The sequence below is a fragment of the Panicum virgatum genome, chromosome 5K (genome assembly GCF_016808335.1).
Source record: "Panicum virgatum strain AP13 chromosome 5K, P.virgatum_v5, whole genome shotgun sequence".
Taxonomy (NCBI): Eukaryota; Viridiplantae; Streptophyta; class Magnoliopsida; order Poales; family Poaceae; genus Panicum; species Panicum virgatum.
The window spans coordinates 34,446,807-34,473,905 of NC_053140.1; the positions used below are offsets into that span (position 1 = coordinate 34,446,807).

General features: G+C 48.5%; 2 protein-coding genes and 1 long non-coding RNA gene across 4 annotated transcripts; 2 read left to right on the forward strand and 1 right to left on the reverse strand.

The window, feature by feature from the left end:
- Positions 1–4,542: 4,542 nt before the first annotated feature.
- LOC120709538 lies at positions 4,543–6,242 on the forward strand. Of its 2 annotated transcripts, XR_005689718.1 has the most exons (4): positions 4,543–4,702; positions 5,071–5,163; positions 5,401–5,501; positions 5,635–6,242. It is a non-coding gene; the product is annotated as an uncharacterized LOC120709538 (long non-coding RNA). The 2 variants fall into 2 exon arrangements; XR_005689717.1 differs by lacking the exon at positions 4,543–4,702 and having other exon boundaries at positions 4,721–5,163.
- Positions 6,243–11,882: 5,640 nt separating this feature from the next.
- On the forward strand, positions 11,883–18,550 carry LOC120709869. The gene is made up of 4 exons (XM_039995505.1): positions 11,883–12,097; positions 12,328–12,589; positions 17,885–18,407; positions 18,522–18,550. Exons 2-4 carry the CDS (start codon positions 12,368–12,370, stop codon positions 18,548–18,550), a joined length of 774 nt encoding a protein of 257 aa, XP_039851439.1. The 5' UTR covers positions 11,883–12,097; positions 12,328–12,367.
- Positions 18,551–24,598: 6,048 nt separating this feature from the next.
- On the reverse strand, positions 24,599–26,315 carry LOC120709539 (PHD finger protein EHD3-like). Its single transcript, XM_039995211.1, has 4 exons — positions 25,856–26,315; positions 25,508–25,597; positions 25,260–25,298; positions 24,599–25,159 (listed from the first exon to the last, which is right to left on the reverse strand). The coding sequence occupies exons 1-4, from the start codon at positions 26,036–26,038 to the stop codon at positions 24,719–24,721; spliced, it is 753 nt and encodes a 250-aa protein (XP_039851145.1). The 5' UTR covers positions 26,039–26,315; the 3' UTR covers positions 24,599–24,718.
- Between the last annotated feature and the right edge of the window lie 784 nt (positions 26,316–27,099).

Sequence of the window (27,099 nt, forward strand, 5' to 3'; positions counted from 1 at the left end):
AAATGTACATAGGATACAAAAACCACCATAGGCTATCCATCAGCCTTGGAGAACCATCAAGTCTTGATCAAACCTGCATAAGACCAAGATCCATGGAGCACTTGTTCTCCAAGCCACCAACCTGCATTACCAACAAGACATAGGGGGAGCAAACGTCTCGACACTGGGGTTAGCAAAGTGAGAAGCAAACCAGTGACGAGCCATTTGCTCTACAGAAGGGTAAGCAAAGTCAGGTAAAGCGTATCCCCTGTCCCATCTACTGCGAGGCTGACGATCACCACCGCAAGGAAAGCGTGGAGCCTCAAAACCTCCTCCAAAGCCTCGATCCCATGGTCCATAGCCGTACTGAAAACGACCAGGAGCACGGCCGGCAAAGCGACCACCCGCTGGAGCACGGTAACCACCACCGTCTCCCTGACCTCCACCTATACGGCGCGCCCTAGCATCTTGCCTACAACCACGCCGAGAAGGACAATGCACCCGAGCAGAGTACATGTCCGTGTTCCGTCTCTCCTGCTCTCGCCTCACAGCCCGCTTCCTCCTGAAGCAAAACTCCTCCAGGTGACCTTCCCTGTCACAGAACTCGCAGTGATACCTCACCTCACGCTTGGGAGGTGGAGGCCTAGCCTGCGGACGGGGAGGAGCATCCCCCTTCTTCTGGGCAACCTGGGCTGCGGCAGCAGGGGGCGTGTCGAGGGAATTCCTCAGCTCATTGGGCTTTGGAACCCAAACCTGCTTCTGCGGAGGTGCTTTCGGTGGTTCTTTAAGCACACCATCCGCGGGGTCAACAAGCGAAGGCTGTGTGCTCGTGCTAGCAGTGTTTCCAGCAGCCTTGCCAATCTTACCATACAACTTGTCAAAGTCTGACTTCGTGTATGTGTAACCGACCCCAAACCCATCACCACACTTGAACTGCTTAATCATCCTGCACAACTGCGGCTCACTGCTAGAAACCCAACTCAGAATCGCCCTAAGGTATGTGTTCCCATTCTCCAAGTTGGCTTTCTCTACCGCAAGATTATCCAAATCAGAGATCAAACCAGGGCAAACAGAGCAGTCAATAGGTGGGCTAGACTCTATGACCTTAGTCTTTCCAAAAGACTTGATCAAAGCGTTCTTCTCCTCTAGCTCCGACCTAAGCGTGGGACAAAGCTTACAAGTGCCAAGCAAAGCAGACCTAGATCTAAGATCCTCTAGTTCACAAACAACAGTAGCAAACTTGGACTGCAAAGAAGCTAGATCAGACTTGAAGATAGGACACTCATCGCATTCAAGCACATCACTAACAATGGGAGCGTCCTTGACAAGTTCAAGCTCATGCTTGGCCTTGGCTAGCTCGTGAGACACGTCAGAAAGCGAAGTCTTAGCAACATCTAAGTTCGCGACGTTCTCATCATGCTTGGCACGGAGAGCAACAAGATCATTCATGTGAGATATGCAGCCAGCACACTCATCCTCACTAGATTTCTCCCTAGCACAAGCCAGCTCAGCCCTAAGCTTTCTACGCTCTCTAGCTGCTTCCTTAAGCAGCCTCTTCTGGTTGTCGAGAGCGGCGTACAACTCACTAACCTCAGTATCAAGCAGGTCGATCGTGGAGTTTACCTCTGAATCGCTCTCGGATCCAGGAGAAGAGCCGGAGTGCGTCGGTGTAGCATGTCTACCCGAAGACGCACGAGCACCATCGGCTTCGCCCGCCATGGTGCAGAAGCTCTTGCGCCGACCGGCCGCCAAGCAAAGGCCGATGAAGCCGGTGGCTTCCTTGTCCCGCTTCTTCTTCTTCTTGTCGTCGTCGTCGGAGGTCGGTGAAGAAGAGCAGTCGGTGTTGGAACTCTTGTCGAGGTCGCTGAGCTGCGCCAGGAAGGCCTTCTCCCACTTCTTGGCCTTGTACTGGAAGCGCTTCTTGAGCGACTCCTTGTCGAAGCGTCCTCCCCGGTCACGACTGCGGTGCTTGTGGCACCGACGCTCCTTGTTGGAGCCTCCCTCGTCGTGGTCGCGATGGCGGTAGTAGTCGAAGGAGTTGTTCTGGCACCCGACGGACTTCTTGGGGCAATCGGCGATGAAGTGGTTCAGATCGCCGTAGTTGTAGCACCTGGGGTTCTTCTTCCTCTGCCTGTTGTGGTAGACACGCTGGAACTTGCTGATGAGGAGGCACAAGTCGTCGTCGCCCAACGTCTCCAGCTGCTCATCTGAAACAGAAGGCAAAGAGGCAAGAGAAAAGCCAAGAGCAGAGTTAGCGTTAGAGCTCGATCCACCTGGGCCAATCACAAGAGCGACGCTCTTGGAAGGAGGGGCACCATTGAGCTTGGCTCGTGTCTGGTTATCCACCTCCGTGGCCTTGAGCTTGCTGAAAAGCTCGTTCACGGTCAGAGTCTCATAGCATGCAGACTCAATGATCGTGTTCACCTTGAGATCCCACACATAGCGGTCAAGTGCGTAGAGCAACTTGAGAGCCTTCTCGTGCTCTGTGTACTCAAGGGCACCAGCAGATCTGTTCGCATTGACTTTGTTCACAATCGACTGAAAATGACTGAACATCAAGTCAATGCTCTCACCCGGCTCCTGTGTGAAGTTCTCGTACTCACGCCGGTGAGTCTCGAACAGTCTTGCCTTCACCTGAGGTGTACCCTCGTGGTAGTTCTCAAGGCACGTCCAAATTTTGTGGGCTTCCTGAAAAACCTGGACGCGTGAGAACTCCGCACGAGAAACGCCAGCGAACAAGGTATTGACGGCCTTGGCGTTAGCCTCGTGCTGGGTCACCTGAAGAGATGTGATCCGAACAGCCAGCACCTCGTAAAGCTGGTTCGTGGTAATTTCCCAGACCTCGGCTCCCAAGCTCTGCAAGAAGGCTCTCATGCGAACCTTCCAGTTGGCATAGTCCTCGCCGGAAAACACTGGGATCTTACCAAGACTCGTCATGGTTGCCAAGTGGTTTTCGAACCGGTTAAGGTACTGAAAACCTCAACCAAGCTCTGATACCAATTGAGGGACCGAAGCCGGCGACTAGAGGGGGGTGAATGGGAGCCGATCAAAAATTCTTTCGAAATTCAAACCGTCGGCCTATATCCCGAAAATCACCTAGGCCCTCAAGCGTTCTGGCCAAAGTTTGGAATAGCTATGGAAAAGCTAAACCAACACAAAAGGCCTCGAACGAGCGAGCGAAACCACGAAGCAAATCGGAAGTGAATTGGGAAAACTGCAGAACTGATCTGCCAGGACCGGTCTGACCGGTTCGCTGGACCGGTCTGACCGGTGCGGCTGTTCAAAAACTAGCAGACCGGTCTGACCGGTCTTGCCAACCGGTCTGACCGGTGGCACCCAGAAAACCCCCGAAAACTTGGATTCAAACGATGAATCTCAATCAAACGACCATGAAACGGCTGAGGTTCTTTCTTCGAAACGAAGTCTTCTTCGCGATGCCACCATCTTGATGAAGATCAGGTCCGCGATTTTGAAGAGTCCGCGAAACCCGGGTAGGTGGCCGGTTTTGAGAAAACCGCCAAAACCTCACGCGCGGGAAGATTCCCGCCTCCACGCCGTGGCCCTAGACGCTGTTCCCGCCTCGGCCTTCTGACGGCCCTAGACGCCGCCCGACGCCCGTCACCTCCTCGCCCGCAGCAAGGCCCTAGACGCCGTCGACGCCCGTCGCCTCCGTCAGTCCCGAGACCGACGCCCGTGCCTCCACGACTTGACGTCTTCGACTGCCGTCTGTCTCCTTGGTTTTGTGGCGCTAACCAAGAAACCCGCCTTCTGTCGCCGCTTGCGCTCTCGATCCAGGAGTGGACGCCACAGCTGCCGCCCGGTCCGAGCTCCGGTCCCGGCTGCCCTTCACCGCCGTCCACCGCACGGTCCATCGGCCACAGCACCTCCATGGCAGCTCCCCGTCGACACTCGACGCCCGTGTACCTGCAATCCAAAGACCAAGCGCACGATCACACCGCACGGTTGACAATTCACTCATCACAAGCAGGATAGAGTACTCAACATTCCTCATCCTCCAATGTTCCGTCGAGTGCTTCAAATACTCTTTCAAGTACTTCCTTGGCTGCATCGAGGCTATGAGGTGCTGAAGCCCCGAATCATCTTCTTTTATATGGTGCGCGATGAACTCACGCTCTATATGGAGTAGCCTCCGAGCCTTAGGTTGAATCGCAGAATCAGGCTGAGGGTTAAATCGCAGAATGCTATTACCAATAATTCTCCTCATGTCATCAAATTTTTGTCAGTGACACTCTGTAATACAGTAATTCTATAAATAGGTTAGATCTTCATCCATCTGACAGTTTCACCCCACATCTTGTGTTCATTCTTATCATCATTTATTCTTGTGCTTTGTGCTACTTCTTCCAGTCCTAGCGGATCAGTTTTGCATAAAGCCCAGTCCCAGGCTGAGGATGCTCTTGTTAATGCGGCAACAAATTTACATATGGTTCTTGTCAGCAATAACAGAAATAATGCAGGTAGGTTTATGACTCCAAAATTTGGTCATTTCGTTTTGCATGGTTGTATTTTCTAAATAATTAGACATCTACTTAAGAAGAAACTCACTTCAACCGGCGAATGATGCGATATGAGATACTTGACATTCTTGAGTTCACATCTGATCGGAAAAGAATGTCTGTTGTCATTTTGGATTGTCAGAGTGGCAAGTTTTTTCTCTTGTCCAAAGGCGCTGATGAGGCATTGCTTCCTTGTGCCTATTCCGGTAATCGCCTCAATTATTGATTATAGAATTTTCTCATATCATTTATATATTTTAATTTAAAATATGGCATTTATGTACTTTCTTCATATTTTGTGGTATAAATTTGATTAACTCTTTACCTAAGCTGTTTGTTCTGTTTGAGACTTTAGCTGTGGGTCTTCACAAAGTAGAAAACCTCCTGCTGTTCTCTCCTCTAGGTTTCAGGCTTTTAGTGAGCATATGAAGGTTTGGCTTTGGTCACCTCTTGTGCCTGTATTTGCAACAGCAGCAGCTTGTGCCTGTACTACCGATCTGTTTTTAGAGCATAGTTCCTTCCTGTGTGTTTTCCATCTGCAAGTTCAGTGATATTATATGCCTCTGTTTTGTAGGTACTTTGTGATAGGCTTGGAATAGAAACAACTGCAGAAATCACTGTAATTGAAGTCTTACAACCAAACGTGTATACGCAACCAAGTGAACAGGTGCAATTCCTTACTGTTTCCTCTATATTGCTATATACATTCTCTCTAAGCAAATCAATTGTGGTATTGTCATTGTCATATATTTGTAAAAAACTACAATTCTTCTACATGCTTGATACCTGTACACCTTCTTAAGGCACAAACGAATTGCCCCCTGCTTTGTTTGTTCAATTAAAAGGTTGCAGTCTTTTGAACATATTCTTGGAGCTTTTAACTAACGGCATTTATCATGCCCAGCTTGACTGGTGCCGCCATCCTTGAAAAATCTGCTACTGCTGCATCGAAGGGTAGTGACCATCCTTCACCTTCAGATGTTTTCTGGCTGATCCATTTAAAAGGTGCTCATATATATTCCATTCAAAGTTTCTGGCGTATCCAAATAATGGTTGTGTCAAGTTGGGTGTGGCAATGGTAGGCATTGTGAATTATCTGCTTGGCAATGATGATGCTTCTACCTTCTTGGTCATGCAGCGACCCTCCAATACCGATAACAGGTGTGTTTCAAGTTGCTTATGACATGTTAGATCAATTGGCGGGCTACATTTATGAAGCCTAAATCTGTTGCCTGGGTGCATGGTGCCTTCCGGACAGGTACCTGAACTGATCCCTAAATTCGAATGGCCTCCATGTTAGCCATAACTAAGAAGCGCATTATTATGTCATAATCATTATCATTAAGGAAAGCATCTGCTTTGAATTCTAGAACTCCGCAGGGTGATACAAAGGAACAAGCATTACTCCCTGTATGATTGTTTGAAGCATTGAGTTTTGTATTTGCATTATTCAATTCAGAGCCCATGCGCGAGGGTAGGGGCGCGGGATAGACGCCGGGCGAAGGCATGGGGCGGAACGACCTGAGGAATACGAAGCGCGCGGGGAAGACGAAGAGACAAGGTGCAGGCACTGGGTAGAACGATACCATCGGCGGCGGCTCATGTTAATTTGTGTGGACCCAGGCTCTCCGCATAGTCTAACGCGAGAGTGCTCAGTGCTTAGTGGCATTCCAATTATGAGCATACCAACTTATAGCACGCGCGTGCCGCGAGGGCATTGTTACTAGTAATATATAAAATGCGTACGCCTTGGGTTGCTGGGTGTGGGTGCAGGTCGCTGGGCATGGTGTCCGGGATGACGGCGAGCGGCGGCGCCCACGATCGTGACGAACCGGCTCTTCTTCAGCGGGTCGCGGTACACCATCGAGGAAGCCATCTCCCTGACCGGCGCCGCCAGCCTCGTGTGCACGCTCCCGCTGGCCCTCGTCCACTTCCCGCGCCACGGGGGCATGTTCTGCGGCCCGACGACGGCCGCCGGCGATGACCACGACGACGGCGACCATGATGCCGCCGCCACAACCGACCATGGCGATTATACGCTCCTGAAATGAGAAGCGAATGAATGGGATGGAAAACGCATAAGAATTTGTACATACGTAGTGTAGTGCTTTTCTTTGGGGTTCAATGGTCTGGTCGGTTGATTTTAGCTGACGATCGACAAGCCATTGCATGGTCTGTTTCAGACTTTCAGGGTCAGGGGGCGCGAAACAGCATCGACAGAAATGTCAAGTGGCAGCCATATAGTACTATACTATATAGATGGAATATATTAGTTAGGTAATAGGTTGTTTGTTCGTGTCGTGTTCGAGGGCCGAATGTAGTTGCGCTTATTACGTGTGTTTGGTATGAAAAGTGATATGGTGATGGATCATTCAATTGGAACTTCGGATATAAATTTAATTTGTTTAATTTGAAGAATGTGATGAGTTTCATCTCCATCAGTCATTGATCTCATTCGGTCCCTGACAACTGTCGAGTATATATATAATTAGTACCAATATAATACTCATTATGTTCTAAATTGAAGGTCGTTTTGGCAGATCTAGATATATAGTTTTTTGTCATGTACTTAGATATACATCTATATCTAGATTGCAAATATGCCTGTGCATTGTTACAGTTAAAGATTAATGTACACATCATTGCTTGTTGCTTGTTTTAAAAATAGTAGAGATAGAGATTACCATTCCAACTAGGATTTCGATTGTCGGATCTAGGAATCATTGCTTGCTTTACAAATAGTCAGTGTTACACTAAACCTTTAAACAGTCACCTACCGTTTAGCTATTTAAATATAATAAACAGGTGATTAAACGGACACGGTAAGTAATGTACACGGGCTAAACGGCCGTGTACATAAACAGTAAAAATATTATAGATAGAGATAGAGATACATACCAAAAACTATTTATTTAGATTTATCAAAACGAACGGCAATTTAGAATGGAGGGAGTAATAGAGATAGTTTCATCCCACTAAAACTATGGGATGATCTCGTACTCAAACCAGAAACCAGACACAAAATTCAAGTACTAGAGTCTAGAAGCAATTATTGGATATGTGCAAAATCACTGGAGTGATTAGCTCTTTTTTAACGAATCAAAGGCACGCGACATCGATGGCCCTATCCCGGCGCGCGCGGTATGTATCCTTGTGGGCCCTGAGCATTGGCATTTGAGTGGTGGATGGGCCCACCTAAGACTGCGGGCACCAGCATCGGTCTGTTTCGTCTCTTGGACCCAGTGTGCAATGCGGCATTTTTTTTTTTGTTCTTTTTAAAAGCAACCCGGGCATGTATTGTCAGAGAAGAAAGAAGGCAGCAATGCAGCGTTAATGCGCTGGAAACTGCACAACGGAATTCACTGCTGCAACGCGACAGCGCAGGAATCTGGGCATTTACCACCAGAAAGAAGGTATCTCATCAGTATTTACAGGATGCCAATCTGAGTTTTTTTTATCAGGATGCCAATCTGAGTTTTTTTTTTTGGATCAGGATGCCAATCTGAGTTGAGAGGAAACACCCCATGCATGACGAGCAGTGAAGTACAAACCGCTTCAGACCTTCAGTTGGTTGGCACGGCGACTGTCCTACACGTCCCGATTTTGCACCTCCTACCATGCCTTCCCTTGGAATCATGCTATGAGCTGAGAACTCTGTGGAAGGTATATGTGCTTGCATGGGCAACTCACTTTTCAAACAGGTAGTACTGCTAGTAGTACTTTTTAGCTCTCCGAGATCTGGCTTTGCTGAAAAAGAAAAATGTACTAATTCAGAAACGCCCTACCAAACCAAACCGCCAACTCAAAACCCTCCAAAAGGGCGAAACTATAAAAATTTGAGGTCAAAATGAATTCCTCAAAGAGAAGTGGAAAAACTGAGGAACAGACCGTTCTAGGATGAAGTGCAGCCTCTTGGGCCTTTATCAGCTTAAATGTACTGTTTAGCCGATGCTTCTTCCAGGCTGCCGCGGTCATGTGAACCGAGTTCACTGCAATACTCGCCACACTGTTTTCTGATCCATCTACTGATTTGCTTCGGCTACGGCCGGTATATCCCATTATCGCTCCTTACAATCTGTGCTCCTACATGGCAAATACGGCCCAGCAAGCAAGCAACTTTAGTGTCAGTGCAAGAAACCAATGTGCGAAAAGGAGCCAAGAATTAGGGGGAACCAAGCCAAAAGTGTCACTTTTCTCACTACAACTTCCCTTCGCTTTTGTCTGACCATTTCCAAATTGAACCACCACGGTTCTCGCTGTAATGTACTAATGTCCCAGGAAAAGATTTTTTCAGACACAGCAACACAAGGAAAGGAAAGATATTCTCTAATTATTGTTACCTCCGTTTTTAAATACTGCTAAATGACAAACTAATTAGTTCAAAGCCTATAACACCTGATTAAAGCTGCAAACACTGTGAAGCTTGTAATCCTCGAAACGAGATTGCCGAGCTGATCTTCTTGTCAGTTTTGAGATGTGAAGCTTGAAGTGAGTAGATGTGGCCATGAAGAGATCACAGCTACAAAAAGAAAGCCCATTTCGAGAGCAAATACAAACATGCTATGTTACATCGTGTTGCCTATTAAGAATTTGCTTTAGTCATGACCAAATTATATAGGCAAAATTTCAAGCCGCTAGATTGCAAACTGAAGTGTCCTTTCTCGTTTACATGCCCAATTAAGGATGGGCTTTGGGCATAACCAAACGAAGTAAATAAACACTTCTCCAGGGGGCAGTGGATTGCTCATCGACGGGGGCTTCGCCAAGGGGACCCGTTGTCGCCCATGCTCTTCATACTCGTCATGGATGTGCTGAACGCCCTTATTGGGAAGGCCGACGAGGAGGCGTTTCTCCAGCCTTTGGCTACCCATCGGGTGAAGCACCGTGTCTCGCTGTACACGGATGACGTGGCTCTCTTTATCCGCCCCACTCCTGAAGATCTGTCCACCATCAAGGAGATCCCGCAACTCTTCGGAGAGGCGAGCGGGCTTCGCACAAACATGCAGAAGAGCTCCATCGTACCAATCCGCTGCGCCACCGAGCAGCTCGAGGTTGTCTCGAGAGCCATGCCCTGCGAGGTGATTGACTTCCCTTGCAAATACCTAGGCCTGCCACTCTCTATCCGGAAGCTTACCAAAGCGGATCTCTAGCCTATTGTCGATAAGATCGCCGACATGCTCCCGGGCTGGAAGGCAGCACTGATGTCCACTGCGGGGCGTGCAGTTCTAGTGAAGGCTGTGCTAACAGCGGTCCCGGTCTATTTGCTCATTGCTCTGGGCGTGCCTAAATGGCTTCTCCGTGCCATTGACAAGCTACGTCGGGCCTTCCTCTGGAAGGGGCGCCGACTGGTGAATGGTGGACACTGTCCTGTGGCGTGGGAGCGAGCGTGCCGCCCGGAAGAGCTTGGAGGGTTGGGTATCCATAACATCGAGATCCTCGGGTGGGCACTCCGGATGCATTGGCTTTGGCTTAGTAAGACGGATCCGGGGCGACCATGGGCTGCATTTTACATCAGGGTGCACCCCAACATCACAGCCATGTTCGCCATTTCGGTTTCATCCTTGGTGGGAGACGGAAGAACAACCCTCTTCTGGAAAGATCATTGGCTGCACGGCAAGTCCATCGAGGACCTTGCTCCGGCTCTGGTCCCCTTTGTGAACAAGCGGGCGCGGTCTCGGAGGACTGTTCATGAGGCCTTACAAGAGTTGTGTTGGGTGGGCGACATTGCAGGAGGGCTGTCGGTGCCGGCAATCGTGGACTATCTGGAGCTTTGGGATGCTCTGGAGAATGTCCAGCTGCTCGAGAACCAACCGGAACAACATCTTTGGACACCTAAGAGCTCGGGTACTTACTCCGCTTGATCAGCGTACGCCAGGTTCTTTGTGGGCTTATCTGGATTTGAACCGTACAAGCGCCTATGAAAGTCTTGGGCGCCCCTTCGGTGCAAGATGTTCCTCTGGCTGGCCATTCTCAACAGGTGCTGGACGGCGGATTGGTTGATCTGGAAGATGCGCAACCGCTGCGTTTTTTATGGTCGCCACCCGGACGCTCGTCTCGTGCTGCAGGAGATAAACGAGCAGGCAAACTTGTGGAAGCTGGCAGGGGGCAAAGGCGCTGGGGGAGCTGCTGCCATAGCTGGGGTGCTGCAGGGTTGAGGGTGTGGCTGTTTACCTTTTATTAGGCGCGTTTCTAACAAAAAACTAACCCAGGCCGTGCATTCGGCATTGTAACTTGGACCGATCTTTCTATCTATTAATACAACGACGCGCGTTTGAGAAAAAAAAGTAAATAAACATATAGGAGACTTTCTTCTTCTGCAAAAATTTCTTTTCATTTCCTTTTATTTTCTTCTCTTCTATAGTATGCACTAGATTGCAAAACGAAGACGTCCTGCTTTAAAGTTTAGCACTTCCAGGCTAATGCAAACAAGAAGCTTTAGATTTTGGCCGCATCAGCTGCCTTTCTGAAATTTTCACCGAGGGAACTACAGATTCAGAAAGAGGGAACCCTTTTGGCATGGCTGTGTTTGCAGTATCAGTGGTAACCTTTCAAGGGATTATCAGTGGCAAGAAACCAAGAGAACATGCAAGAATTTTGCGAGAAGACTCCTAAGCCATCTTCATTGGAACATTTCTGCATGAAATGCAACTTCCTAAAGGACACGTTTACTTTTCGGGAAACTATGAACTATGCACAAAAATGAACTGAAACCAGCAGGTGTCCAGCAATTGCTACTTGCCAACTACTACTAATGCAGCAGTGAACCCATCATTTAATAAAATCACTAATTCTTTCTTTCATAAAGTACTGCAAGCAAATAGAGTCAACAACAATTTTGATACACTTGCTCTGTTCCAAGATATACTAAACGTTTTAATTTTGTCCTAACTCTATCCACATTTCACCGATATATTTTTGTTATACCAACTGTTACACGGTTGAAGGGTCTGTAGCACATCCTAAGAAAACACTGTCTCACTGGAGAAGAAAAGGCGGGACCAGACCACAGGATCTAAAACCATTTATTTGGTATAGTAGATGCTATTATATTCTTCTTTAAACTCAGCCAATATTAAAGAAAAATTTCACTTAGGACAAAACTAAAACAACCTAAATTTTGGAATGGAGGTAGTGTCACAGGCATCACACGAATATATTGCAAGACAAAAAAAAAGGAGCAAACTACTTTTTATTTTGCATCATGACACGTCATTCTATTATGAATGTGCTGAAGCCTACCAAATGCACACAAAACCGGGCCAAGATTAAATTCCTTTTCGCCTATTCGAACATATGATAAAATTAATGAGACTTACCGGATTACAAACTTAATCTATGTATAACACATTTGTTGCATGAGAATATGAGATAGAAAGAGAGAAAGAAAAGGCAGTAAACGGACGCTCACAGACCCAAGGTGTGCCGGAATTTTGTCAGTCTCCTCTCCTCTCCCCTCCCCAGCTAGTTCCGTTTCACATCCCCCTCCTCTCCATTTGCATCCCCTCCCATGGCCTGAGTTCCGAGACCCGCGGCCATTCGCCCACCCCCGAATCTGGCACCTCATCGATCGCCTCGGCGTCGTCGAAAGGAGGGAGGCTCCGGTACTCTTACCTGAAACCGTGTTTTTTTTTCCTTCCTGGTTCTTGCCGTTTTTGACCGCCTTGTTTCCCTCAATAGTTGGAACTTTGTTGGTGGTTCGGTTCGGGGTTGGGGTTTGAATCTTTCTGGTCGGGATTCTTGGGCTGGGGATTCCGGGAGTTGATGCTCGTTTCTTGTGTTATTATCGGAATTGCCTTGGGCTGAGGCTTTCTGTTGGTTTGTGCCGATGCAGGTTCTTGGTTTCTTGGCCAGAACCCAGGTAAGAGAATACGATGGATGGTGTGGGGAGCCAGGGGATTAAGAAGGTGCATTTCGGGGATTCCTCCTCCCAGGTGCCTCTACCTCTGATTACCTACAAGAGGCGCATTACCTACAAGAGGCGCCGGCTGCAGAAGCCGCAGCCTCAGCAATCAGAGCCACAACAGCAAGTGGAGCCACGGCCGGAGCCGGAACCGGAGCCAGAGCACAAGGCTGGAGATGTGCCGGCGCAGCAGGTATAATCTTTTCGACTTTACAGGAAACTTGCAATGCCTTACATTGAAATGGAAAGAGATTGCATCTCAAAATCTGGCACAGTTACATTGAATTTGCAAATGCTCTACTTGTAACTTGTGTGCTCTCCAGGTCTCCCTGTTCACCTTATAGTATCAAATAATGACATGGAAATGATTGGTGTTTGGAATGGATTGATTCTGAACTTTATGGTGTGTGGTTGCAAGATAACGATGTTCTAGGTGCATCATAGAGGCAGGGCATCAGTAATATGTATTTTATAAATATAATACACGTATTTCCTTTAGTGCCTCATGAACTTGTTCGAGTTGCCTCCTGCAGTAAGGTTGCTTGTATGTTCATCTTGAATTAGGTTGATGACAATGCCAATACTTGATATGTTGTTTACATAAGGCTTAGTCCATTTGTTCCTGGCATGTATTGTCCTCATGTTTTTTTTTTTCCGAACAATATCGGTGGGGTGGAGTGGGGTGGGGGGTCTCCACCTACATTCATTTCATTGCTCGAGAGCTGTTAAGTACAAGTGCACAGGTTGCAACGACCTCAAGCCAGAAGCCGAGGAGAAAGAAAAGCTAGAGACAAGAAAGGAAAAAAGAGTGCCGCCTATCAAAATCAAAGCCAAGTTTCTTGTAGCGGCATCTCCAAAATTCCATGCTGTTGATCGTTCGGTGAAAAATATCTGTTGGGAGGGAGTCTGCTCTGTCGAAGATGAGGGCGTTACAAGCTTTCCACATTTGCCACAGCAGGAACAGCATGGCATCCATATGAACCGACTGCGGCAGCATGGCATTCCATGCATGCCATTACTCACGGTGATCCCCAACTAGTGCCAAACAGCTCGAGCGTAAGGACAGGTGGGGAAGATATGCTCAACTATTTCGAGAACCCTAGGGCAGCTCTCTTAGTTCGAGTCCTCAGGTTTACAGATGTTTCGGTAGAACATGCTGGCATGAGTATTCAGCTGCCCATGATGAATAAGCCAGACGAAAAAGTGAATTTTGAAGGGAAGCTTGGTATTCCAAAACCGAGTAGCATCAGGGTCAGGGGAGTCGTTGGAATGTGAAGCTCAGTAAGTAGCACTGGAACTGAGATTTTCAATGGGCATGTTATGGAGTAACTAGGGATAGCACGAAGAACCTGTTCAACGCCCTCCCTCTGGAGGCTCTGACTACTTTTAGGGTTCTTCTTGCTTGCCTTTCATTGATACAATAGGGTCTCTTTTATAGAGACGACTGACTTGACCCTTAAGCAAATATCCTAACCAAATCCATCTAACTTATCTCTTTCCTAACAAACCAACTAACCCTATTCGCGGCACTGTTCACGCGCTACAGTATTCGTGGGCCTAGGCCCATGGCCGGCCCACTTGCCATAACAGGGCAAGAGTGTCAGGAAGTGAGCATCAGACTCTTCTCTAAAACAGAAGTGCTGGAGAAAATTCAGCAAGAGATGTTTTTCCTCAGTGGCAGCACGAGTCAACCTGGGACGGAGGATGCGATCAAGAGGGTGATCGAGCGCATCACGCACCGAAACGTCTTTGTGGATGCAATGAGAAAAGAGCGCAGGGAAAATGTCTGCTATGGACACACTGAGCAGCCATTTGTTGTGCTAGAAAGAGGTTTGGCGGCTGTTGCTAACGCTAACAGAAATTAGCTCACGATACAGAGGCAGCTCGCTCGTGAGGAGTTTGACCAAATAGGATGAGTCAAGGCCCGCATTATCTAGCAGCGAGGAGTGAGATTGGAACCATTCTTTCCAAGGAAGGGGGACAGGATCATGAAGCTTGTGCACAGATTTCACTATGAGACAGTGGTTTTGGTCAGCTAAATTTTTTATGCCAAGGCCACCACATTCCTTGCTGCATCACACTCTGTCCCAAGCGAGAAGACAGTTGGAGCCATCACATTTGTCTTCACTGGCCCAAAGAAACGCTCGCCGTCCAGCATCGAGAGCTTCAATGACTGTTTTTGGAAGTAAGATGGAGGACATGAAGTACATTGGCAGACTCTCAAGCACTGCATTAACCAGTCCAGAACAATCCTGCCACCAGAGCTGAGGAGGCGAGCTTTCCAACCAGCAAGGTATTTGTCGAAGGAATCTATCAGAGGTTGAAAGTCCGAAACTCGCAGCTTGTGCGGGGAAAGTGGAAGGCCAAGGTAAGTTTGGGGAAAGGAAGCTGTAGGGCAGCCCAGAGTTGTCGCCATGGCAGCAGCAACAGAGTCATCAACATTCATTGGATCAAACGTGGATTTGTGAAAATTGATGAAGAGGCATGTGGCAAGGGAGCAATCGTCAAGGATGTTCTTCAAGGTACGCATTGACTGAACATGCCCTCCGATAAGAATAAGCGTATCGTCAGCATATTGCAAAACTGGACAGCGAAGGGAGGGATCGATGGGGTGAACTAAGAGGCCAAGGGACGAAGCACGGTGAATCAAGCGTTGAAGCATGTCGGCAACAATAATGAAGAGATACGGCGAGAGCGGGTCTCTTTGCCAGAGACCACATTGGCAGGTGATCCACCTCCCTGGAATACCGTTGAGCATCACTGCAGTCTTGCCGGTTGATAGGATTTCAAGATACCCAGCCACGCCACTTGTGATCAAAATCCCGAGCAGCAAGAATACAGTCAAGATTACTCCAGCAAACTGAATCAAATGCCTTTCGGAAATCAAGTTTAAGCACTACGGTAGGAATCCTTTTGTGGCAACAACCGAGTAAGTCAGCGGCATAGATGAAATTTTCATCGATGTTGCGCCCGTGGACCAAGCCAGTTTGATCCGGGTCAACAATGGAGGGAATGACAGGTTTAAGTCGGTTGACTATCACCTTGGAAAAGAGTTTCATGGGGCAATTTTGAAGAGAGATCGGACGAAACGCATCAGCGGAACGGACCCCATCCTTTTTGGGCAGCAGGACAAGATGAGCTCTATTAAGGGCAGTCCCAACCCTCCAACTCAGCTAGTTTCCATAGCATTAAATATGTTGCCATGTAAGCAAAAAGCTGAGGTGGCAGGAGAGTTAATGAGGAGAGAATGAAAAACATGAGGAAACCATGTCTCATGCAAGAAACCATGTCTACACGAAAACCAAGAAAAAAGAGAGGATTGGAGGGAGAAAAGAGAGAGAAGAGAGATGATTGGATAGCAATTTATTATGAAGAAATCATTCATTGGGGATGTAGTTTCTATGTGTAGTGTCTATATGACATGGCAAGTATAGAAACTCCTTGGATTGCCCTAAGACCATCAAGGAGAAGCGTGACGGTGTGGAAGTTGGTGAAGAGATCAAGAAGCGGCAGTTTAACGGAGACCCAAAAGTGTTTATAAAAGGAGGGGCCGAAGCCGGCAGTGCATGGCCATACTGAACAGAGCATGAGCAATTTGCTCAGCCGAGAATGGAACAGCGAGAACAAGACTGGTGATGTTGAGTTGGGCGTACAAGTCTGAAAGGGAGAAGCGCCAGGTCATGTCATGTGCCGTGCCAAGGAGGGAGACATAAAAATCACGGAGAATATCTCTCTTTTTCTCGAACACGCAGGAGAGCTGCGCATCAATATATTAAGAAGAAAAAAGGGGAAAGAGCCTCTGAAACAGAAAAAAGTTACAGGGTTAAAGGGTCTGTAACACACCCTGAAGAACACACTCAAGCTGTCTTTCTAAAAAGAGGAAAGAGTAGGACCAGACCACCACAACTAGGAAGTAGGAGCCAGGGCAAGGAGATAGGAAACTCCTTGGGCCCCTGCAACAGACCACTGTTGAGTTGCTTCCCTAAAAGCAGAAATGACACGGGACAGATCAGGGGATCCTTCATCAAAAACACAGTAGTTGCGGTACTTCCAACCTAACCAAGCTCCGAGAATAATGACGGAGAATCTCTCTCTTGGCATCGTGGGCAAAGAACAGATTGCCATCGTGTTCAAGACAAGGGATAAATTTTTTCAGGCGCCTCCAGGACGCAGCAGCATGGAAAAAGCGAGAATTTTCGTCCCAGTCAAATGCAATCCATGATGTGCTCCTCATGTTGCTATGTTCTATTGTTTATCTTGATATGTTTAGGAGAATTTATGTAGTTCCTTCGCTGGAGTGTAGATTAAAATTCACATTCAGCTCTTATTAGTTTGTTGTGAATCAAACAAAATTGGATGTAATGTAGGGCATGTCCTCTCTATCTTTCTCTGCCTCCCTCTAAGAATGGGATATGAAGGATCAAACATGCTACTTCTTATTTAATACATTTGTTTTTTAAAAAAAAATCTCTATAGCTGATTGATGATCTCTATAAGTTCTTGCTTCTAGGGATTCTTTGATTCCAATAGGACTAACTTATTCTATAAGTTCAATTATTTTGGGAGAATCCCAGTTATTTTTTTCTTAAAGAACCACATTGTCTTCAACTTTTTAGCATCGATTCCTGGCTTTATGTTTTCCTAATTTTCCCTTTTCAATATAGAAACAGTTTTCTACTACCTCCGTCCCAAAATATAGCAATTTTTATACTTGGTCAAAGTCAAACATTTTAATCTTTGATCAATAATATATTCAAAATAATTAATTTTAAATAGAAAAGGTTACATGTTATGATAGTTGGTTTCATTTTGAATCAACAAATATAATTTTATGTTGTTAATCTCTATGATTTTTTTACTATCTGCAGTTAAAGTTTAAAAGGTTCTTGGAAAAAAAAATTTAAAGATAGCTATATTTTAGGATAGAGGGAGTATTTAGTTTTCTTGTCATAGCTAGATGCATTGATAGAACGGAATTTCTCATGGTTCGTATTGGCAGGTTAGTTATAATATGGCTGCATTATCTTTGTCAGCATAACGAGAGAGCGGAATTGCTCTGGCCTCTGGGCTGAGGCAAAAATCTCTTGTCAGCCTTCCATGCATTTTTTGATATCACACTGTCACACAAGCAATTTCTTTTGAAGATGTAATATTTTTTCTATTCAGCTAGCATCTTGCTGATGAACACTTTGCTTTTGCCTTCGAATGATGCTTTGTAACTGGTGCATTTATGGGGTACCTTTTGCCAGTCAGCTTTTGGGCAAAATAGAATGCTATAATGTAGGAACTTTTCATTTGCTTAGTCTTAGCCTTTCTGTAGCGATTGTTAATTTTACTTCATCATTTGTTAAGGTGCTCATGCCTTATAAATTTTACTTTATGCCATTGAGTTCCTATGGCTTGGCTGATCTGCTGACTTCGGGTACTTATGGCTAGAATTACCTCTTACCTCTTCTACACCATGATTTGAAACTTTATAATTTTGCAGAGTAAAGATATTTTTTGGAAAAGTAGGGATATGGGATGGAAGTATGGCATAATGATCGATGAAAATAGACAACACTGGAAGTGCATGTATTGTGGCCTAATTAGGTATGGTGGTGGTGTATCTAGACTCAAACGGCATCTAGCTGGTGATTTAGATGTCAAAATGTGCCCCAAAGTTCCAGCAGATGTTGTTGAGGAAATAAGGGAGCATTTGCAGAAGAAACGAGAGAGGCGGAGGAAGCGAACTGCTCAAAATGGTGGGAACAGTGTAAAGACTAAGAGCTCTTCTGATGATGCAAATGTTGATGAGGATATTCTACCTTCTGACTCAGTGCTGCCAGCTGGAATGAGCAGTAATGTTCTTGAAGTCACTAACCAAACGAGTATGGTTCATCAGGATCCTACTTATCCCAGGGTATACAAACAGACAATAAGCACTTTTTCCTCTTTGGTTTGTTTTCTATTTATTGTCATATACTGCTTCGATTCTTGTGTGTTCCGTAGTGGCGGTGGTGGTGGTGGTGGTGGTGTGTGTGTGGGGGGGGGGGGGGGGTCTGGATTTGCTATGCACTTTTTCTATTATATATGCAAATTAGAATAAGTGACTGATGAACCTGCCTGCTACTTATTTCACTTAGACTTAAGAACATATGCATGTAGCAAATGATTTAAATCTTTGAAAGGAAAGAAATGGCCAAATGTAAAGGAGGGTTATCCTCTTTGGCTGAACCACAATGCGTTGATCATTTGTGAAAAGAATAGTATCAGTAAAATAAAGTACGACATTGTAACTATGAGCTTGTGAATGTGATATAGTAGATGTATTGGCAATGTAGAGATAAGAACTCGCCCTCCCTTGGAGGATCTGAGTTGTTAAGATCTCATCTATTGCTTAAACCAAAAGAGTTCCTGCCGAGCTCCTTAAGTAGCCGGCCATAACAAACTACCTCCTATCAATACGAATGTTTATCCCTTCCTTAACAAACTCTGAAAAAGACTAACAAAAGGAACTAAACTAGCCACTAGAAGTCGTTGGAGAATCCTTCTTCTTGAGCCGAGTGCGCCTGTACGTGATGCCCACAAATGCGTCGGCAACACTTCCTCCCTCCTTTCGAAACAGCTCGTCCTCGAGCTGAAACTCCGGATACGCCTCCTTGAAATCTTCCAGCTTCTCCCAGGTAGAGTCTGACGCGTCCCGGCTGACCCAGTGGACAGAGAGCTCCCAGACGCCCCGATTGAGCCGAGCGCGCTTGACGGCTGCTGGTGTAGGGACGACGCGGCCGTGGACCACCGGCGGTAGCGGTACTGGAGCAGCAGGCGCTGGTCCCTGATGTTTCTTCAGGAACACCACATGGAACACGTCATGAATCTTCGCCCGAGCCGGTAGCTGCAAACGATACGCCACCGGGCCGACTCGCTCCAAGACCTTGTAGGGGCCGTAGAAGCGGGGCGCCTGTTTCCCAGCGCTCTTGTCGACGATGCCGGACGCTGCATGATGATGCAGACGAAGCCACGCCCAATCACCGATCTCTAGCTTCACGTCGCGATGGGCCTGATCATAGTATTGCTTCATATGGTCCTGCGCGTGCAAGAGGCGCTCCCTGATCTCCTGCAGGAACACATCCCGGTCCTGGAGTTGCTTGTCCAGCGCCGTGACTCTGGCCACGCCTGGCTGATAGGAGGCCATGGACGGCGGCTGGCGGCCGTAAACCACCTCGAATGGTGTCGCCCTGAGAGCCGTCTGGAAGGAGGAGTTGTAGACGAATTCCGTCCACGGCAGCCAGCGCAGCCAACTGCGAGGGCGATCACCTGCCAAACAGCGAAGGTATACGCCCAGGATACGGTTAGTCACCTCCGACTAGCCGTCCGTCTGGGGATGGAACGTCGAACTGAGGCAGAGCTTGACGCCGGCCAACTGGAAGAGCTCCTTCCAAAAGGAGCTGGTGAACACGGGATCCCGGTCACTCACAATGGAGCACGGGATTCCATGGAGGCGAACAATCTGATCGAAGAACGCCCGTGCAACGGAGGTCGCCGTGTATGGGTGCCCAAGCGTGATGAAGTGCGCATACTTGGAGAAGCGATCGACGATCGTGAGCACCACTGATTTGCCGCCCACCTTGGGAAAACCCTCTACGAAATCAAGGGCAATGTCTTGCCAAACCGCCGTCGGCACCGGCAGCGGCTGTAGAAGTCCCGCCGGATGGAGGTGCTCCGTTTTGTTTCTCTGGCAAACGGAGCAGCTCTTGACATGATCCCTGACCAGGCGGTTGGCATGGGGGTTGTAGAAGGACGCCCGAAGCCGATGCAGGGTCTTCTCCACACCTTCATGACCGGCATCATGTGCGGTGTCCAGGATCTGCGGCCAGATCGCCGAGGACGTGGGCACGAAGATGCGCCCTCGGTGCATGACGAAACCGTCCACCAAGGATCATGATGCTCCGGCGGTGCCGCTCGTGATCTCAGCACGCTTGGCCAGGATGTTCGGCGACGTCGCGCACTCCGTGCGGAACGCAGCGAACAGCTCGATGTCGGGGCTGGACAGTGCGTGAACTTGCAGCTCGATGGCGTCTTCCTCGCGGCGCGATAAGGCATCGGCGACCACGTTCTGGCTGCCCGGCTTGAATTCGACGGTGAAGTCGTAGCCGAACAATTTGCTCACCCACGTGTGCTGTGGAATTGTGGAGAGACGCTGGTCCAGCAGGTACTTGAGCGCGAAGTGGTCGGTGCGCACGGTGAATGAACGCGCCCACAGATACGGCCTCCAGTGTTTCACCGCCTTGACGAGGCCGATCAATTCGCGCTTGTAGGCGGCCAGCTTGGCGTGCTGTGGCGCCAATGCCCGGCTGAAGAAGGCGATGGGGCCCTGGCCTTGGTGCAGCACGGCACTGAACCCGGAGCCGGACGCGTCGCAGTCGACGACGAAGTTCTCAGAGAAGTCCGGCATGTGCAGCACCGGCCCGGAGGTAAGCGCCGCCTTGAGCGCCTGGAACGCGGCCGTGGCTTCAGCCAACCACAGGAAGGCCTCCCGTTTCAGCAGCGTTGTGAGGGGGGCCGCGAGCGCGCCGTAGCCGTTGATGAAGCGGCGGTGGTACCCGGTGAGGAGACGATACACGGCGCTGATGTTGTCGCAGTAGACGAGCGTGCTCTTGGCGAGCGGGCTGTGGAGCTCCGCCAAGAGCTGTCGTAGCCAGGACGCCTCCGCCACGCCGTTAGCGACAGCCCGGTACTCTACCTCAGCACTGGATCGGGAGACAACCGGCTGCCGCTTGGACGACCAGGAGACCTAGCCGTCTTCCTGGGCGGCAACCTGGTCTTCATAGTATTTGCTATGTACCTAGATATAATGTATGTCTAGGTGCATAGCAAAATTTATGAATCTAGAAAAATCAAAACGACCTACATTTTGAAACGGAGGGAGTATTCATTAGGCCTTATCTCGTAACGGTTAGTTTGTTAGGTTTCATGAGCCATGGCTATTAAAGGATGAACTGTATATGGCAAGCAAGAGGAAATCATAAAAGCTATCCATCTACCCTAACCAAGTTCATATCAGGTAGCTAACCCTAGATTATGTGAACTTATATATAGCTATGTGCACTTAACAGATGCAGCATAGGTCATTCTTGGTCTATTACGAGTCTAGGACCAGAATTCACGCAAACAATGTTTGCAATATATCATATAGTAGCACCTTCTTGGGTGTATCATCTATCCATACGACTGGAACTTACTACCAGCTGTAGTTGGTTCTTTTGCTTGTTCAAGGGTGGAAGCTGATAGTATTCATAATAGCCACCTGACACATATGGAAGCAAAGGAACAATCTAATCTTTGAAGGGAAAAGACAAGACCAACGGTCCGAGGCTGGTTTACAAACTTTATAGACGAGGCAAGACTACAAGCTCACAGAATCAAGGAAGACAAACGACAGGCCTTTCTTAGCTGGGTTGATAATGTCCAACTTTAGTTGAAGTTTCTCTTCTCCTTAGGTCAATCTCAGTGGGAGTGTCATAAGAGTGTCATGGACATTAAATTTGCTAAGCACCAAGGTCGAGCCGGCGAACGACCACCCTTCTATACGCTCCGTGCTCATCCAAACGAGCACCCAGCAGTGGATGAGCGGTCATCGGGCCGGCTTCCGACGGCAGACGGCGACAGCTGGCAACGGCAGGGCCACTCCCATTCAAAGCCAAAGAATTTGTTCCCATGCCATCTGAGCGTAGGACAATTCTTGTGCTGGGAGGAGCCCTGCAAGCTCCCGAGGTGATGCTGGATGATGCTGTACAAGCGCGTCCAGGGCGCCATCGCCCCAACGACTCAGAAGAGCTCCCAAGATAGCAGCTCCACTACGACCAGCAACGTGCACGTCTTACGGGGCGACGGCTTTAGGTTATCACTAGATAAGATTGAGTGTGTTTCTCCTTTGTAATGATTTGGTGCCTACGTGTGCTCCAGAGCGGTAAAGGTCCGTCCTTGTAAACCCGATCACTGGCTTCATCGCACAAACAGGCGACACCAGCAAGTGGTCCAGAGCGGTAGAGGTCCGCCCTCGTAATCCCGACATCTAATGTACACCACGAGTCAAGCAATAAAGGAGATTTGCTTTCTCAGTCCTATCTTTACTTTAACCTAATAGCACTTGTTTGTTCAACCTGCATGTTTCTTTCTCCCGCACGGAGTTTTTTCTTTAGTTGCTAACAATCCAAATTGAGTTGCTGGTTTGTGGTCAGGTTGGGACACCCCTTCTAGCTGGAAGGCAGTTCGGACCCCTAGGGACCTGCTCAGGAGAAGTGGTGCCCGTATCCTGGGGTAGAGAAGTTCTGCGTAGCTTAGCCTGGTAATGTACCCTAAGCCTACGTACTTCACTGCCCTGTTACGAGTCCCTTAGTATCCGAGTCTGCTGTCCCTAGTGGTCCCGTGCTCCTTTCTAGTATAAGGCTTGGTTTCCTACACCTTGCTGCAAGACCCGGTGACGTAATTCATGGGATCGTCAGCAACGCTCCAAGTCCACTCCGGTGGCCCGCTCCGGCGGAGACCGCTCGCCACGGTCGCTCCAAGTCCACTCCGGTGGCCCGCTCCGGCGGAGACCGCTCGCCACGGTTGCTCCAAGTCCACTCCGGTGGCCCGCTCCGGCGGAGACCGCTCGCCACGGTCGCCAGAAGCCGGGTCCGGGGAAGTAGTGCTTGCACCTTGGGCAGTTCGAGGTCCGCTTAGCTCGGTTCCGTACCCTAATCCTGCATCTTCGCCGCACTATGGAGAGCACTCTAGTACCAGAACCTGGCGACAAGTGCAATGACCTTGAAGGGGTCCGGAGCACTCGCTCTCGACATGGGCACGCCAACGCAATCAGCATTGCGTCATGATCCTGGCCCCACCTGCGGGTTCGTACCTCTCCCGAGGTGGGCCCGGGGGCCACTGTCGGTACCTCAGGACTGGGGTACCCACTCTTGCTATGTCAAGACTCGTGTAGTTAACCGTAACTACGCCCTAAGGAGCTGAGCAGCCGGATCTCCCGGGTCCGGCCCCGTCTCACCGGATCAACAGCCCCGGACCTGCTTCCGGCTCGGGACAGGTCCGGTGTCACCACGTGTCCTGAAGAAGAAAGCGCTCAGGGCCAAAACGGCCAGGGGCCCCGGACCCCCATAAACTATCCGGAGCCCTATCCGGAGGGAACAGACACCCCGCCTGGGGGGTCCGGAGCCGCCACGTGTCCGCAGACGCAGATACGCGCGCGGCTGCCAAGCTTCCTTGGGAAGACTTGGCCACCTACCGCATTCAATGCGGGAGGCGTTAAGAGCGCTCTGACACAGCAGAGCCCGAGGAGACTTTCGCCAGGCTGTACTGTTGACCGCGCGTTACCAAGGTACACTGTACAGCCGCTGGCGCCACTCACGCCATGCACGTCAGTCTGCTACACCAGTTAGATATGACAACTCGGCGATGGAGTATCATAACGCCTACACGGTAGACCCAACAGTCTACGCCGCAACCTACACTGCCTCAACGGGCGCCTCGCCGATGAGACAGGAGAAGACCCCCTCGGCCAGAGAGTCTACAGGACGATGAAGTGTATCCGACAAGAGATTCTCCATCACTGTAGCACCACTACTGTCTAGTAAAATATACATCCTTGTTGGGCCCACCTGTCGGAGTCCGACGCCTGTGTACGCGTCCTTCCTTGCTCTATAAAAGGGAGACGCCCGTTAGAGGAAGGCTCAAGTCCAAAGGGAGACTTGGGGGCAGAGGATAGACTCATTCATTCCTAGTGCAGTACACCACTCAGTGGATGTAGGGTATTACGCTCCGGCAGCCCGAACCACTCTAAATCCGTGTGTTCTTGCGTTCTTGTCCCGAAGCTAGATCGGCCTAATAGCTTAGCACTTCCCCGAGTACTCCCCCTCGGGAAAAAGACGGGTGCGTTCCGCCACCCGGCTGTGGGTACCCCAAAAGCCCACGACACTCATACTTTCTCATTCCCTCCTTTGCTCTCTCCACACTACACGATGAGCAATACCACCGCCCGTTGGGTATTGAAGTACGCCGAGGCGTTATGCAGTAAAGATGGTAAGCCTCATCACAGCTATCGCACAGAATGGTCAGGTCATCATCTTTGTCAGAGAGACAAACTCGGCAAAGGCAAGATGGGCAGTACCAGCACGGTTTGTCCCGCTGAGCATCGCTGGCAATCTGCTTGGACTTCAGGCACCGAATGTGGTAGTACTTGTATAGACAGTGGATGTGGCTGCATATCAAGAACCTCTTGTCATCCTCTTCAGGTTTTCCACATATCTTGCATGAGCCACCTGTATCAATCTCTGTCTGTTCTGGGTCATCAACAGAGTTCACACTGGAAATGACCATTTGCTCTTGAGTTATCATTAGGTGCATCTTCAGATTCTGGAGACCTGCACACCTCAAGCCTATCGCAGACAACACAATTTCCATGCAAGCAATTTGGACCGTAATTGGCTAAGACCATGTCACCTTCAATTGGTTCAATACATGTAGTGCTGCAGTTTTTACAACACCAGCTTCCAGTTGAAATGGATGGATCATGAGGCTCAATACATGAAATGTGGCAAGACAGCATGCACCTACTGCATTTGAGAATGCTCCCACCTCTTGCTTCTTTGCCACATTGGTTGCAGGTACTATGAACATCAGAGAGATCCGAAGGTCCTGGTTGATCCAATTGGTTGCCCTGTGAGGTTGAGGGTACCAACGCATCTGATTGAACTAAGCTCTGGGGTTTTGAGCTGGTCACAGTAGCTCCCTGCAATGGAGGTAGTGTAATGTTGAACAAGGTGAGGGAAGGCATTATTTAAACCGCAGATCCAATACAGATAGCAAAAGGTTGGCAACAAAGCACTCACATTGGGCTGACCATCAGTTGATCCCCTCTCTCTTCCAACCTAGAGAATGTAATACCAGATTCCAGATTTCAATGCAATGAATGTACAAGCAAGACAAAACTGAACCAATTAAACAAATGTATCTGATATTCACGACATTTTTATTGGAATTTAAAAGCACAAAATGAGAAAGTCATTCAGAAATTTCAAGGGAAATATGAAAAGCATAATGGAAGTCAATAAAAAAAACCCATGCATCAAATACTTACCAGCTTTTCATAGGAGTCTTCTGTAAGGCTCGATAGATTCTTTGCTAGGAGAATAATATCTTGACAAGCCATTTTAAGATCTTCCCATAACTGTAACAATATCAAAAGTGCTGATTAACATACCACTATGAAAAAATTTATGAAATATATGCTCACCAAAAATAAAATGTATACCCAGAGTTATGCAAAACATGCATCATGTTATGCAAAAATGCTATTATTATTATTATTATTATTTGAGTAAGACACCAGAAAGGTGTCTCATATCTGATTCATATTAAGAAAAACAATTGGTAGTACAATAGAAGGACAACTTGACACAAGACGACATAAAGAAAATAAAATTACACCGAAGAGTTCTCTGGTCGTCTTCTTCATCCGATTGTTCGTCGTCCACCGGAGCTTGAAAATCACACTAAAAAGGCAGTAAGGGAAAGGGACATCTGCAAACGCCATCGCCACACAAGCCTTTGAAGACCGCAAAAACCACTCGCTGCTTGCAACGAGATCTAGCAACCGCTGAAAGAACATCGGCTGGGGGAACACCCCAAGCAACACAAGCTTGCAATCCTTCACCACCAAAATAGAGGGTTGAAGAAACCGGATCTTGTCGCAGAATAGATCGAAAGAAGAGGTCGAAATCGCCACAACAAAGGACAGCCAACTGCAACTCCTGATTGACACACCAACTGCAAAGATCTGGAGAGAACCTTCAGATCTGGCAGAACTAACTCTCACTTTGCCATCGTCGGCGCCAGAACGGACGTCGTCGAGGTAGGGAAAAGCCGGAGAGACCTTATTCCAAAGCGTCATCATCGTGCGAATCATCCGCTCAGCCTTGCCGCTCTGAGGAGAGGTATACGAACAAGACATACGCAGCTGAACACCCCGAGAGAGGAAGAAGGAACGGGAGGTGGAGTTATCGAACTCACGCCCGTTGTCGCACTGGACGGCCTTAACGGTGAGGCTGAACTGAGTGGACACCCAAGCAAAGAAGTGGAGGAGGGTGGGGAAGGTCTCACACTTGGCGCGCAAAGGAAAAGTCCAAGAGTAATGAGAGAAGTCATCCACTACGACCAGATAATATTGGTAGCCAGACATGCTGAGTACAGGAGAAGTCCACAGGTCATAGTGAATAAGATCAAAAGCATGCGCAACATGCGAAGAAGAAGAAAAAGAAAGTCTAACATGACGACCTAACTGGCACGCATAACAGAGGTGCTCAGCAGGAGCCCTAGTACATGGAACATCGGTACTACAACTGAGCTGAGCCAAAACGTCGTGGCCAGAGTGTCCAAGCCGGCGGTGCCAGGTGGTGTAAGAAGGTGTCACGGCAAAAACAACAGACGAAGAAGAAGAAGCCGAAGGCGGAGCAGCGAAAGCAGAAAGCCGAAGAGTGTAAAGGGGCCCCGGGCAGTCACATCGGAGGAGCGGACGCCGGGAAGCCGAATCCTTCACAGTAAGACCAGAAGAGTCAAATTCGAAAGAACAGGAGTTGTCAGCAGCAAACTGACGAATGGAAAGAGATTGTGAACCATCTGAGGAGCAATAAGAACATTAGGAAGACGAGGAGCAGAACCCACAGCGGTGAC